Source organism: Balaenoptera borealis (genome assembly GCF_965194805.1).
Source record: "Balaenoptera borealis genome assembly, chromosome: 19".
NCBI classification, from domain to species: domain Eukaryota; kingdom Metazoa; phylum Chordata; class Mammalia; order Artiodactyla; family Balaenopteridae; genus Balaenoptera; species Balaenoptera borealis.
The window spans coordinates 54,052,443-54,068,519 of record NC_138878.1 but is presented as its reverse complement, the minus strand read 5'-3'; the positions used below and the strand labels follow the sequence as shown (position 1 = coordinate 54,068,519).

At 40.7% G+C, this 16,077-nt stretch overlaps 1 protein-coding gene across 2 annotated transcripts; it reads right to left on the bottom strand.

The window, feature by feature from the left end:
• Positions 1–709: 709 nt before the first annotated feature.
• LOC309616619 (uncharacterized protein) lies at positions 710–16,069 on the bottom strand. 2 transcript variants are annotated; one of them, XM_082367419.1, is made up of 5 exons: positions 14,227–16,069; positions 13,892–13,950; positions 11,342–11,468; positions 10,206–10,301; positions 710–2,001 (listed from the first exon to the last, which is right to left on the bottom strand). In XM_082367419.1, the coding sequence occupies exons 1-5, from the start codon at positions 14,273–14,275 to the stop codon at positions 1,142–1,144; spliced, it is 1,191 nt and encodes a 396-aa protein (XP_082223545.1). In that variant the 5' UTR covers positions 14,276–16,069; the 3' UTR covers positions 710–1,141. The 2 variants fall into 2 exon arrangements, with proteins under 2 accessions (XP_082223545.1, XP_082223546.1); XM_082367420.1 differs by having other exon boundaries at positions 10,206–10,298; positions 14,227–14,526.
• Between the last annotated feature and the right edge of the window lie 8 nt (positions 16,070–16,077).

Here is a 16,077-nt window from a genome sequence, read left to right as displayed (position 1 = left end):
AGTGGAGATGGTTGTACAACATTGTGAATATATTTAAAACTATTGAATAATATATTCTGAAATGGTTAAAATGGTGAATTTTATGTTTTCTGAATTTCACCTTAATAAAAAAAATTTTTAAACAGAGTGATTCTTTGGAAAAACATTTTAAACAAATCTTTATTTTTTGAAGATATATACTATATAAAGATGACACAATATCCTAGTCTAGGATTTGCTTTAAAATACTTCAGGACTGTGTGTGAGGGAGCAGGGTGGAATAGAGGAAACAAAATTCATCATGAATTGATTACTGAAGCTAGATGATGGGGACATGAGTGTTTGTTACACTGTTCCATTTCTGTATTTGTTTGAAATTTTCCAAGTACATGTAAAAATCCAATGTACAAGACAACACTAAGCCCAGTTTTTTACAAGTTTTAAAATACCCATCAAGGGACTTTCCCGGCGGTCCAGTGGTTAAAACTTTGCCTTCCAATGCAGGGGGTGCAGGTTCAATCCCTGGTCGGGGAACTAAGATCCCACATGCCTCACGGCCAAAAAACCAAAACATAAAACAGAAGCAATATTGTAATAAATTCAATAAAGACTTTTTAAAAAATGGTCCACATCAAAGAAATCTTTAAAAAAATTAATTAAAAAAACCCCATCAATTCTACTCCTAAGTATATACCCAAGAGAAATTAAAGTATATGTCCACACAAAGATGTGTACCCAAATACTCACAGCAGCTTTATTCATAACGAACAAAACCTGGAAAACCTGGAAATAACCCAAATGTAAATGTCCATCAACAGGTGAATGGACAAACTGTGGTTCATTCAAACAATGGAATACTACTCTGTAATAAAATGAATGAACCTCTGAATACATGCAACAACATGGAGGCAGACACTGAGTGAATAAAGTTCTATATGAAAGATTACATATTGTGTAATTCCACTTGTATGATATTCTATAACTTGCAAAATCAATCTATGGTTTTAGAAGTCAGGATAGTGACTCCCTTTGTGGGGTAGTGAGCGGAAAGAAGCATGCAGAGGTCTTTTGGGAGGGCTGAAAATGTTCTATTTCTCCATCTATCTAAGTGCTGTTGATCTGTTCTCTTTTCTGTATAAATACTAATAAATGCCAAACATCATTAAGCCTGATCCATGTTGTGCACCTCAGCACCCATGCCCTGGCATTCGCCCTGGCCGCGGAAGGCACCTGCATGTGCAGAGCCCAATCCTGGAAGCCTCTCCCTACAGTGCACTTTCTGGTGCGTCTGCAGATGGACTCTCTGACTGAAGCCCTTCCCACACACGGCACAGGGGTAGGGCTTCTCCCCTGTGTGCACCCTCTGGTGCCTCTTGAGGGCCGAACGATGCCTGAAGTCCCTCCCACAAGCCTCACACCTGTAGGGCCGCTCTCCCGTGTGGACCCTCTGGTGGATACCCAGGTCCTTGCTCCAGCTGAAGCACTTCCCACAGGCCTCGCACCGGAATGGCCTCTCCCCAGTGTGAACACGCTGGTGCAGGTAGAGGTTGGCTCTCTGGCTGAAGCCCCGGCCACATGTGTCACACACATAGGCCTTGTCTCCTGCATGGTCCTGCTGGTGTCGTGCCAGCGTAGAGCGTGAGGTGAAGCCCCGGTCACATACCTTACAGGCATGAGGCTTCCTTCCTGTGTGGACACTCTGGTGGATCTGCAGGGCTGCCCTGCGGCTGAAGTCCTTGCCACAGTCGCAGCACCTGAAGGGTTTCTCACCTGTGTGGATGCGCTGGTGGATAGAGAGGTTGGAGCTGCGGCTGAAGTCCTTCCCGCACACACCACATCTGTAGGGCTTCTCGCCTGTGTGTACTCGCCGATGGATGGACAGGTTGGAGCTACGGCTGAAGTCCTTCCCACATTCCTCACATGTGTGAGGTTTCTTTCCCATGTGGTCCTTCCTGTGCCTTCTCAGAGCAGATTCTGAGTTGAAGACTCCGGAACACTCCATGCATCGGTAGGGCTTGTCTCCTGGAAGGAGCACAGGAAGGTTAAGGTCCATTGTCCTTTCACTGAAGGCTTTTCCACCCCTGTCATATGGAGAGGGCTTCTCTCCCGTACGGGTTCACGGGTGAATTAGAAGGTTTCTGAGCTGGCTAAAGTCTTGGCCACACTGGGGACAGCTATAGGGTTTTTCTCCTGGAGATACTGGCCAAGAGAGAATCCCATCATTCTCATCCTTCACTCCTGGGACAAAGAAAATTAGATGACGGAAGTGAGCAGAGGTTTTTGTCTGAGGCTGCACGGTACTCCTGGACACACTTAGGCAGTACTGGTAAGGCAAAGAAACTTCACTGAGTGAAGAAGTGTTGTTGCTGGTCTCTGTCCTCCTGACATTAGGTTTTTCATTTTTGCTTCAAGGGGAATGGGAAGATATTGGGGACCTTTTCCTTAGTCAAGGAAACTAAATGTTACTAGAAACACCAAGTCAAATTCCATGAGCTACAAATGGGTTAATGTTGTCAAAGTATAATTATCAAAAAGCTAAAAATGTAACTTTCATACAATTATGGAGTGAACAACTGTCAAAATTTTAATGAGGAACTAAGAAAATGGTAATGCTGGTTACAAGTGAATTTGAGGAGCTTGGGCATTTAATGCTCTTATAAAAAAAGATATGGGGGGGACCTTCAAGATGGTGGAGGAGTAAGACGTGGAGATCACCTTCCTCCCCACAAATACATCAAAAATACATCTACATGTGGAACAACTCCTACAAAACACCTACTGAACGCTGGCAGAAGACCCCAGGCTTCCCAAAAGGCAAGAAAACCTTCACGTACCTGGGCAGGCCAAAAGAAAAAAGAAAAAACAGAGACAAAAGAATAGGGATGGGACCTGTACCTCTGGAAGGGAGCTGTGAAGGAGGAAAAGTTTCCACACACTAGGAAGCCCCTTCACTGGTGGAGACGGGGGGTGGGCGGGGGGGAACCTTCAGAGCCACAGAGGAGAGCGCACCAACAGGGGTGCAGAGGGAAAAGTGGAGAGATTCCTGCACAGAGGATTGGTGCCAAAAAGCACTCACCAGCCCAAGAGGCTTGTCTGCTCACCCACCGGGGTGGGTGGGGGCTGGGAACTGAGGCTCGGGCTTCGGAGGTCAGACCCCAGGGAGAGGACTGGGGTTAGCTGTGTGAACACAGCCTGAAGGAGGCTGGTGCGCCATAGCTAGCCGGGAGGGAGTCTGGGAAAAACTCTGGACCTGCCTAAGAGGAAAGAAACCATTGTTTCAGGGTGCGCAAGGAGAGGAGATTCCTTCCCTGTCTGCCCACAGAAGGCAGATCACCGTCTAAACAAGCTCCAGGAGACGGGCGCGAGCCGTGGCTAACAGTTCAGACAACAAAGACGGGCATGAAATGCTAACGCTGCTACTGTGGCCACCAAGAATTCTGTGTGCAAGCACAGGTCACTATCCACACACCCCTGGGAGCCTGTGCAGCCCGCCACTGCCAGAGTCCCATGATCCAGGGACAACTTCCCTGGGAGAACACATGGCGCGCCTCAGGCTGTTGCAATGTCAATTCCAATTATGACTACCATACCCCTCCCTCCCACACCCCGCCACCTCGCCACCCCCACATGAGTGAGCCAGAGCCCCCTAACCAGCTGCTGCTTTAACCCCATCCCGTCTGGGCGGGAACAGATGCCTGAGGGCGACCTACATGCAGAGGTAGGGCCTAAACCAAAGCTGAACCCGAGGATCTGTGCGAACAAAGAAGAGAAAGGGAAATTTCTCTGTGCAGCCTCAGGAGCAGCGGATTAAATCCCCACAGTCAACTTGAGGTACGCTGCAACTGTGGAATACCTGAATAGACAGCGAATCAACCCAAACTTGAGGCAGTGGACTTTGGGAGCAACTGTAGACTTGGGGTTTGCTGTCTGCGACTGACTTGTTTCTGATTTTTACGTTTATCTTAGTATAGTTTTTAGCACTTGTTATAATCGGTGGATTTGTTTACTGGTTTGGCTGCTCTCTCTTTTTTTTTATTGCTCTTTTTATTTTAATAATTTTTTTAAAATTTTAAAATTATTTTATTTATTTAATTTTCTTTCTTTTTTTCTCCCTTTTCTTCTGAGCCATGTGGCTGACAGGGTCTTGGTGTTCCGGCCAGGTGTCAGGCCTGAGCATCTGAGGTGGCAGACCCGAGTTCAGGACACTGGACCACCACAGACCTCCTGGCCCCACATAATATCAATCGGTGAGAGCTCTCCTAGAGATCTCCGTCTCAATGCTAAGACCCAGCTCCACCCAACGGCCAGCAAGCTCCAGTGCTGGACACCCCATACCAAACAACTATCAAGACAGGAACACAACCCCACCCATTAGCAGAGAGGCTGGCTAAAATCATATAGACACCCCAAAACACACCACTGGATGCAGCCCTGCCCACCAGAAAGACAACATCCAGCCCCACCCACCAAAACACAGGCACCAGTCCCCTCCACCAGGAAGCCTACACAAGCCACTGAACCAACCTTACCCACAGGGGGCAGACACCAAAAACAACGTGAACTACGAACATGGAGCCTGCAAACAGGAGACCCCAAACACAGTAAGTTAAGCAAAATGAGAAGACAGAGAAATATGCAGCAGATGAAGAAGCAAGGTTAAAAACTCACCAGACTGAACAAATGAAGAGGAAATAGGCAGTCTACCTGAAAACAAACTCAGAGTAATGATAGTAAAGATGATCCAAAATCTTGGAAATAGAATGGAAAAAATATAAGAAACGTTTAACAAGGACCTAGAAGAACTAAAGAGCAAACAAACAATGATGAACAACACAATAAATGAAATTAAAAATTCTCTAGAAGGAATCAGTAGCAGAATAACTGAGGCAGAAGAACGGATAAGTGACCTGGAAGATAAAATAGTGGAAATAACTACCGCAGAGCAGAATAAAGAAAAAAGAATGAAAAGAATTGAGGATAGTCTCAGAGACATCTGGGACAACATTAAATGCACCAATATTCGAATTATAGGGGTCCCAGAAGAAGAAGAGAAAAAGAAAGGGTCTGAGAAAATATTTGAAGAGATTATAGTTGAAAACTTCCCTAACATGGGAAAGAAAATAGTCAATCAAGTCCAGGAAGTGCAGAGAGTCCCATACAGGATAAATCCAAGGAGAAACATGCCAAGACACATATTAATCAAACTACCAAAAATTAAATACAAAGAGATAATATTAAAAGCAGCAAGGGAAAAGCAACAAATAACATATAACGGAATCCCCATAAGTTTAACAGCTGATCTATCAGCAGAAACTCTGCAAGCCAGAAGGGAGCGACAGGACATATTTAAAGTGATGAAAGGGAAAAACCTACAACCAAGATTACTCTACCCAGCAGGATCTCATTCAAATTCGAAGGAGAAATTAAAACCTTTACAGACAAGCAAAAGTTAAGAGAATTCAACACTACCAAACCAGCTTTACAACAAATGCTAAAGGAATTTCTCTAGGCAGGAAACACAAGAGAAGGAAAAGACCTACAAAAACAAACCCAAAACAACTAAGAAAATGGTAATAGGAACATACATATAAATAATTGCCTTAAATATGAATGGATTAAACGCTCAAACCAAAAGACACAGACTGTCTGAATGCATACAAAAACAAGACCCATATATATGCCGTCTACAAGAGACCCACTTCAGATCTAGGGACACATACAGACTGACAGTGAGGGAACGGAAGAAGATATTCCATGCAAATGGATATCAAAAGAAACCTGGAGTAGCAATTCTCATATCAGACAAAATAGACTTTAAAATAAAGACTATTATAAGAGACAAAGAACACTACATAATGATCAGAGGATCAATCCAAGAAGAAGATATAACAATTGTAAATATTTATGCACCCAACATCGGAGCACCTCAAAACAAAAGGCAAATGCTAACAGCCATAAAAGGGGAAATCGACAGTAAATAATAGAAGTGGACTTTAACACCACACTTTCACCAATGGACACATCAACCAAAATGAACATAAATAAGGAAACACAAGCTTTAAATGACATATTAAACAAGATGGAGTTAATTGATATTTATAGCACATTCCATCCAAAAACAACAGAATACACTTTCTTCTCAAGTGCTCATGGAACACTCCCCAGGATAGGTCATATCTTGGGTCACAAATCAAGCCTTGGTAAATTTAAGAAAACTGAAATCGTATCAAGTATCTTTTCTGACCACAATGAGACTAGATATCAATTACAGGAAAAAAACTGTAAAAAATACAAACACATGGAGGCTACTACTAAATAACCAAGATATCACTGAAGAAATCAAAAAATATCTAGAAACAAATGACAATGAAAACACGATGACCCAAAATCTATGGGATGCAGCAAAAGCAGTTCTAAGAGGGAAGTTTATAGCAATACAACCCTACCTCAAGATACAAGAATAACCTCAAATAAACAACCTAACCTTACACCTAAAGCAATTAGAGAAAGATGAACAAAAAAAACCCAAAGTTAGCAGAAGGAAAGAAATCATAAAGATCAGATCAGAAATAAATGAAAAAGAAATGAAGGAAACAAGGGCAAAGATCAATAAAACTAAAAGGTGGTTCTTTGAGGAGATAAACAAAATTGATAAACCACTAGCCAGACTCATCAAGAAAAAAAGGGAGAAGACTCAAATCAACAGAATTAGAAATGAAAAAGGAGAAGTAACAACTGACACTGCAGAAATACAAAGGATCATGAGAGATTACTACAAGCAACTATATGCCAATAAAATGGACAACCTGGAAGAAATGGACAAATTCTTAGAAAAGCATAATCTCCAAGACTGAACCAGGAAGAAATGGAAAATATAAACAGACCAATCACAAGCACTGAAATTGAAACTGTGATTAAAAATCTTCCAACAAACAAAAGCCCAGGACCAGATGGCTTCACAGGCAAATTCTATCAAACATTTAGAGAGGATCTAACACCTATCCTTCTCAAACTCTTCTAAAATATAGCAGAGGGAGGAACACTCCCAAACTCATTCTGCGAGGCCACCATCACCCTGATACCAAAACCAGACAAAGATGTCACAAAAAAAGAAAACTACAGACCAATATCACTGATGAACACAGATGCAAAAATCCTCAACAAAATACTAGCAAACAGAATCCAACAGCACATTAAAAGGATCATATGCCATGATCAAGTGGGGTTTATCCCAGGAATGCAAGGATTCTTCAGTATACGCAAATCAGTCAATGTGATACACCATATTAACAAACTGAAAGATAAAAACCATATGATAATCTCAATAGATGCAGAAAAAGCTTTCAACAAAATTCAACACCCATTTATGATAAAAACTCTCCAGAAGGTAGACATAGAGGGAACTTAACTCAATGTAATAAAGGCCATATATGACAAACCCACAGCCAACATCGTTCTCAATGGTGAAAAACTGAAACCATTTCCTCTAAGATCAGGAAAAAGACAAGGATCCCCACTCTCACCACTATTATTCAACATAGTTTTGGAAGTTTTAGTCACAGCAATCAGAGAAGAAAAAAATAAATAAAAGGAATCTAAATCGGAAAAGAAGTAAAACTGTCACTGTTTGCAGATGACATGATACTATACATAGAGAATCCTAAAGATGCCACCAGAAAACTACTAGAGCTAATCAATGAATCTGGTAAAGTAGCAGGATACAAAATTAATGCACAGAAATCTTTTGCATTCCTATACACTAATGATGAAAAATCTGAAAGAGAAATTAAGGAAACACTCCCATTTACCATTGCAACAAAAAGAATAAAATACCTAGGAATAAACCTACCTAAGGAGACAAAAGACCTTTATGCAGAAAACTATAAGACACTGATGAAAGAAATTAAAGATGATACAAAGAGATGGAGAGACATACTATGTTCTTGGATTGGAAGAATCAACATTGTGAAAATGACTCTACTACCCGAAGCAATCTACAGATTCGATGCAATCCCTATCAAACTACCAATGGCACTTTTCACAGAACTAGAACAAAAAATTTCACAATTTGTATGGAAACACAAAAGACCCTGAATAGCCAAAGCAATCTTGAGAAAGAAAAATGGAGCTGGAGGAATCAGGATCCCTGACTTCAAACTATACTACAAAGCTACAGTAATCAAGACAGCATGGTACTGAAACAAAAACAGAAATATAGATCAATGGAACAGGGTAGAAAGCCCAGAGATAAACCCACACACATATGGCCACCTTATCTTTGATAAAGGATGCAAGAATATACAATGGAGAAAAGACAGCATCTTCAATAAGTGGTGCCGGGAAAACTGGACAGCTACATGTAAAGGAATGAAATTAGGACACTCCCTAACACCATACACAAAAATAAACTCAAAATGGATTAAAGACCTAAATGTAAGGCCAGATACTATAAAACTCTTAGAGGAAAACATAGGAAGAACACTCTTTGACATAAATCACAGCAAGATCCTTTTTGACCCACCACCTAGAGAAATAGAAATAAAAACAAAAATAAACAAATGGGACCTAATGAAACTTAAAAGCTTTTGCACAGCAAAGGAAACCATAAACAAAACGAAGAGAACCCTCAGAATGGGAGAAAATATTTGCAAATGAAGCAACTGACAAAGATTAATCTCCAAAATATACAAGCAGCTCATGTAGCTCAATATCAAAAAAACAAACAACCCAGTCCAAAAATGGGCAGAAGATCTAAATAGACATTTCTCCAAAGAAGATATACAGATTGCCAACAAACACATGAAAGGATGCTCAACATCACTAATCATTAGAGAAATGCAAATCAAAACTACAATGAGGTGTTACCTCACACCGGTCAGAACGGCTATCATCAAAAAATCTACAAACAATAAATGCTGGAGAGGGTGTGGAGAAAAGGGAACCCTCTTGCACTGTTGGTGGGAATGTAAATTGATACAGCCACTATGGAGAACAGTATAGATGTTCCTTAAAAAACTAAAAATAGAACTACCATATGACCCAGCAATCCCATTACTGGGCATATACCCTGAGAAAACCATAATTCAAAAAGAGTCGTGGGGCTTCCCTGGTGGCGAAGTGGTTAAGAATCTGCCTGCCAATGCAGGGGACACAGGTCTAAGAAGATCCCACATGCCGCGGAGCAACTAAGCCCATGCGCCACAACTACTAAGCCTGTGCTCTAGAGCCCGCGAGCCACAACTACTGAACCCACGTACCACAACTACTGAAGCCTGCGCACCTAGAGACCGCGCTCCGCAGCAAGAGAAGCCACCACAATGAAAAGCCTGTGCACCTTAACGAAGAGTAGCCCCCACTTACCGCAACTAGAGAAAGCCTGCATGCAGCAACAAAGACCCAACACAGCCAAAAGTGAATAAATAAAATAAATTAAAAAAAAAAAAAAAAAAGAATCATGTACCACAATGTTCATTGCAGCACTATTTACAATCACCAGGACATGGAAGCAACCTAAGTGTCCACTGACAGATGAATGGATAAAGAAGATGTGGCACATGTATACAATGGAATACTACTCAGCCATAAAAAGAAACGAAACTGAGTTATTTGTAGTTAGGTGGATGGACCTAGAGTCTGTCATACAGAGTGAAGTAAGTCAGAAAGAGAAAAACAAATACCGTATGCTAATACATATATATGGAATCTAAAAAAAAAAAAAAAAAGGTTCTCATGAACCTAGGGGTAGGACAGGAATAAAGACACAGACATGGAGAATAGACTTTAGGACACAGGGAGAGGGAAGGGTAAGCTGGGACGAAGTGAGAGAGCAGCATGGACATATATACACTACCAAATGTAAAATAGTTAGTGGGAAGCAGCTGCATCACACAGGGAGATCAGCTCAGTGCTTTGTGACCACCTAGAGGGTGGGATCGGGAGGGTGGGAGGGAGACGCAAGAGGGAGGGGATATGGGGATATATGTATACATACAGCTGATTCACTTTGTTATATGGCAGAAACTAACACAACATTGTAATGCAATTATACTCCAATAAAGATGTGAAAAAAAAAGATATTTGCCTCCAATCAAATAAATATTTAAATATTTTCAATTAAATTATCAGCATAAAAAGTCAAATAATATATATTTTTGAAGTTGCTACCCACCCCTTCATGGATTCATAGGATTATTAATGGCATTTTCTCCTGGCTGACTGGTTCTCACCTGAATAGGAGCTTCTTGGTATTTTTTCCTCCATCCACACATCATCTTCTTGTTCAAAATGGGCAATCATTTCTGGTTTGGACAGCAGATGTCCTGCTTGAGGGGAAAGACAGGTGGATTAGGGCAATATGATGTGGACAAGGACCCTGCCACAAGTCAATCTTATCACTTGGTATTCGTGAAGGTCCTATGAAGACTGGGAAAGGTGAATAAAACCACTGTGCATCAAAATCACGTTTTATATTTATATATATGTAGGCGCACACACACACACATAAATAAACAAACAAACAAATATTTTCTCCCCCAGAGAAAAAAATGGTTCCAGGAGTTCCAGGAACTTCAGTGAAGAGGCCTATTTGCAATATACAACAGTAATAATTCTCAGTGGGGTGAACAGGCAGTAATGATTCTGTGTCCACCAGAGAAGCACTGCCCAAAGTGTGGTTTGAAGAGACTTATCAAAAATGCAGACTCCATCCCAAATCCACTGAATCAGTAGCCCTGGTGATAGAACGTAGGGACGTAGATTTTTTGGATAACCTTTTACTTTATAGAAAAATAGCAAGAGTGATACGCAGAACAGAATGCCTGTAGAATCCTAACCCACAGTCACCAATTGTTAATATTTGGCCCATTTACTTTATTATTCTCTCTCACACAATTCTTTTTTAAACCACTTAAGAGAAAGTTACAGGCCCCATGGCTCTCTATGACTAAATTCTTTCAGTACACATTTCCTAAGAACAGGGACATTTTGTTCCATAACTACAGTACAGCCATCAAAATCAGGAAACTTAACATTGACGCAGTATTAGTATCTAGTTCACAGTTAATTTGTAAATGATGCCAATTGTCTCAAATATGTTCTGTTTAGCACTCTTTTCCTAGATATTTTCTAACTAGAATAAGCCATTGCATTTAGTTGTCTTATCTCTTTAGTCTCCTTTAATTTGGACAGGAACTGGCATTTCTTGCCTTCACCTCAGGTATTTCTATGCACTCTCAAATCTGATACCCACTACCATTAAGGGATCTGGAATATGTGGACCCCCAGATGCAAATGCCCTCAGGATTTACTCTATACAACTGAACCCGAGAGAAAGCAGATGGGTTCAGGAAGATGCTGTTCTCACCCAAGGAGATGAGATTCCCATAGTTCTCCAACATCACTTCTCTGTACAGGTGCCTCTGAGAGGGATCCAGATGCTCCCACTCCTCCTGGGTAAAGTCCACAGCCACATCCTGGAACGTCACCAGCTCCTAAAACAACAAAGTCACCCTCAGACATACCCATTCCCACAGAGGAATGCAGCTGACAAGCACCAGTGACATCTATAAGTGGTCCTGACAGTTTCCAGGGTCCTGAGTTGGACTAACTTAGGCACACATCCATGCACTTGATTGTGTTATATCATGTAGAAGATTGAAAAGATACATGAGGCACATTTTTTTTAATGCTTCAGCCCTTAAAGTCTCTTTGGGTGAGAAGACTCAAACTTCAACCACAGTGCACCAAAAGCTACACAATTCCAGAGGTGTCATCCACACAACATTCTATGAATCAGAATAAGCTTGAGATTTACTTGGGGAAGGGTCCAGAGAAGGAGTCCAAGGTGGGTTGGGGCCATGAGGGCAGGTACCATGGAGAAAGCCAGGTACCAGCCTTGTGGGATGGTTAAAACGTGAGTAGAGGGAAGGGAGGTGGGGAATTCCAGTTGGCAAGAAAAGTGAGTGGACAGTTGTGTGGGAAGGAACAAGACATAGATCAACAATAAGGACTCTTTGGTTAATAAGAAATGCTATATAGGAAACCTCCCTCTGATAATTATATATTAAGAATGTTTATTATGGGCCCCAAATCCCCACTCACACATCCACAATAGAAAGGATATATGAACTCTGGTAGAGTTACATGAAGGACTACTATTCAGTACCAATTCCCAAACTGTGGTTCAGGGACCCATGAGGTTCCCCAAGACCCTGTCAGGGGGGTCTGTAAAGTCAATATTATTTTCATAATAATTCTCAAGGCTTATACACTCTCATTCTCTTACAACAATATGGAGGCTACATGTCGTGTGATCTTGCAACTGAGAAAATATTGAAGCAGACATGAGATTCCAGCTGTTTTCTATTAGGCCAGACATTAAAGAGATTAACAAAAATATGAAACATTTCCATTCTTCTTTTTTATTTTTTTGTTTTGGAAAATTAAGTACTTTTCATAAAATGTGACATTAACTATAATGGATTAATTTTTGAATGGATTAATAAATATTTTAAATTTTTGTTAGCTTGAACCGCCAATCTGGTAATATTGATAACCCACATAATAAAAGCCATTTTTTAAAGTGTAAAGGGGTCCTGAAACAAAAAGTTTTAGAAACTACTGCTGTACTGAAATGAAAGTGAACAAACTACATATACATGAAACAATATACATCAATCTCACAATATTGAAAAAAAACCAGGCACAAAAGAGTACTGTATGTACTCTTGATTCTATTTAAAAAGTTCAAAATCAGACTAAACTAATCTACAGTACTAGAAGTCAGAATAGTGGCTACCACTGTGGGGAAGAGGGGGTTCTCTACTAGGGAAGGGTTTGTTCAGAGCATGAAGAGAGAGGAGAAGGCACAGAACAGCTATAGATTAATTTAGGCTGTTCTAGAACTTCATATAAATGGAATTGATACCAACTGGGGTTCTTCCCCAATCAATAGAAATTGAGTAGAGGCCAGATAAGAAATTCAGGCTGGGCTTTATTGGGGCCCCTGCTGCAGCAAGGGGGAGCAAAAACAAACAACAGTTTCTCTTGCTCCCAGAGAGGGGAAGGTGAGCTGGTTCCTTATATCGGGTGAGGGTAGGGGTGTGCCCAGGGGTCGGGCCAGAGGGGTGGCTTAGGTGTTTTGCCCAACCCTTTGGTGGTGCTGAGTGCAGGAGTCATGTGTAGCACCCTGCTTTTGCTCCCAGCTCTTCAGAAGTGGCAGCTGAGTTTTTTTGGTCTTTTTGTATCTTTTGTCCAGAATTTGCCCCAACTGCACATGCATGCAGTTATTTTTAGTCCCTTATAGTTCTTTGTATTTTGTTGCTCAAGGAGACGTTTGTTCAGGTGCAAGCACTGCAGCACTGCAGCAAAAGGTCGAGGGCCCAGCCTGTCTCAGAGTCACATAGTATGTACTCTTTTGTGTCTGGCTTATTTTTCTCAGCATAATGCTTTTGAGATTCATTCATGTTGTTATATGTATCAGTAGTTTTTTTTTTTTTTAATGAGTAGTTCTTAATTATATGGATTAACACATTTTATTTATCCATTTATCAGTTGATGGACATTTGGGTTGTTTTTAGTTCAGGGCTACTATAAACAAAGCTGCTAATAGTCGCATACAGATTTTTGTGTGGACATCTATTTTCATTTCTTCTGGGTAAATACAGTGGGATTTCTGGGTCAATGGTAAGTGTGTGCTTAATTATATAAGAAACTCTAAAACTGTTTTCCAAAGTATATTACACCATTTTGTCACTCCTACCAGCAATGTTCAGACTTTTTTGAGAAACTGGAGTAACATATGTCTAGCCCAGGGCCAGCACAATATACGTGTTATATTGCTCTCCTTCCCCAATCCCCAAAATGAGGTATGTGGGTGATATTTTCAGGGAGAGAAAGTGGACTCTTAATTTACCTGTAATTTGGGCATTTCCTCCTCTTCCTGAAGAAGGGCAGAAACCGCAGAAGGCAGTGCTGGGTAAGAAGAAAGAAGCAGTGAAAAATGAACCTGGCTCACTGAAGCAGACCAGTATCTTAGTTACCAAGAAGGGAGAAGGGGCACATTGTATTCAGCTGGTAACACTGGTCCTTGTTTACCATTACCTGACTTTTCTAGGCCCTCCCCTAGAAAGCCTTTTCCTCTCTTTCTACTTTTACAGATGGCCCTTCGACCCAGACACTTTCTCCCTCCCTCCTTGCAAAAACCTACTGAATACCTACTGTGTGCCTTGGTAATGATTTAACTCTCACCTTTCTCCTTACTCTTTGAGGTCACTCCAGCTTCTACATGGTCCCACATCTTGCCCTCCCTGTTAGGAGGGGAATCCCCTCAGCCCCAGTGGCTCTGCTGAGGGAATCTCTCTTTAGCCTCTCCAAACTCCACCTGGAACATCCAGAGGGAGTTTCAGGAGGTGTTGTCTCCACCAAAGATGGAACTCCTGTATGTGGGGGACCTCCTGCAGCCTTCATGCTCAGGTAGCTGTTTTGTTCCTGTAGGCAGGAGAGGAGATGTCCCAGCAGCCCAGACTTCAGGCTGGGTCCTGGACTTCTCTATTTAAGTGAGAGCACAGTTAATAAACTAAAGCTCAGTTAAGGTGATAAATGTTTACTAAGCATCCACTGCGTACAAGGCATGACCCTACTTCCTAGGGGCACCCAGCTCTGGCTTTCTCAGGACTGTAGCTTCACAGGTTGATCAAGTCGCAGGGCAGCAAATTCTGCCTCCTTTGTGAAGATTTCCTGGAAATCTGCCACTTTGGGGATACAAATCCACAATTCTCAAAAGGTGAACTGGTGAAATACTTGAATTTCTCTTTTTAGCTATCAGATCAGTAAATGTTTTAAAATCTGAAAACCTTATCACTAGTGAGGCTGTAGGAAAATGATCAGTCTCATATGCTGTTAGAACATAAATAGGTACAGTCTTCTAGGGGGGGAGCAATTTGATTGTATCCTTCAAATTGAGGGGGCAGGGAGGGTCAGGAAGCAAGGGTTACAAAAGTGAACAAGGAAACTTTTGGGGGTGATAAGATGCTTTGATTATCTTGATTGAGATGATGGTTTCATGAGTGTATAAAAATGTCAAAATTGAATATATTCATATATATTCATGAATATATATATGAATATAAAATTGAACACTTTATGTGCAGTTTATCATGTGTCAATTAATCCTCAATACAAAAAATTCAGTTCACTAAAAAAAATGTTTTTTAATGTACAGAACACCTTTGGTCCCACACTTTCCATTCTACATGTCAGACTTGCACAAGAGCATGAAGATATGAGTGCAGAGATATTTATTGTAGTTACATTTGTAATATTGAAAAACTTTCACTTATCTGAAAGTACATCCACACTGGACCACACAATACTGAATATCTGCTAAAGAATGAGGCAGTTCTGTATATACTGACAAAGAAAGGCAACTTTAGAGTAACTTTACAGAGAAAGCAGCCAAATTGCGTTAAGATTTACTTTTGTAAATTTTTTTTTTTTAAAGTATGAGTATTTTACAAAGATGTAAATGATTCTCAATGCATTGGATGGGAAATTGGACACAGGATAATTCCACGTTCAACTCTATATCCAATTGTACTTTTCTATTTACAACAAGCAATATGTTTAACAAGCAAAATATTATGCTATTTTGTTTTTAAACAAATATAAACTACAGAATAAGAAGTGACATAACAAAATGTTAAGGTGACAGCTGGATGAATTTCAGAGATATTATGCTGAGTGAAGGGAGTACAAACTGTATTTATGCAGTTATAGAACAGGCAAAACTAATCAGAAATAGTGGTTGCCTATGGGGGAAACTGACTGGGAGGGAGAACAAAGGGAACTTTATAAGGTGACAGAAATATTCTGTATATTTACTTGGTTGGTGATTTCATTGCTGTGTATATATATGTAAAAATTCACCAAGATGTACTTAAGATTTGTGCAATTTATTGCATGTAATTTACATCTCACTTTTAAAAGTTTTTGCAAAAATTTAATAAGTTATGGTGATTCTAAAAAACTCTAATTAGCAAAGTCATGCAATAACACCCAGTTTTTAAAACGTCTTTAAAGAGAAGATAACATTATAGATTA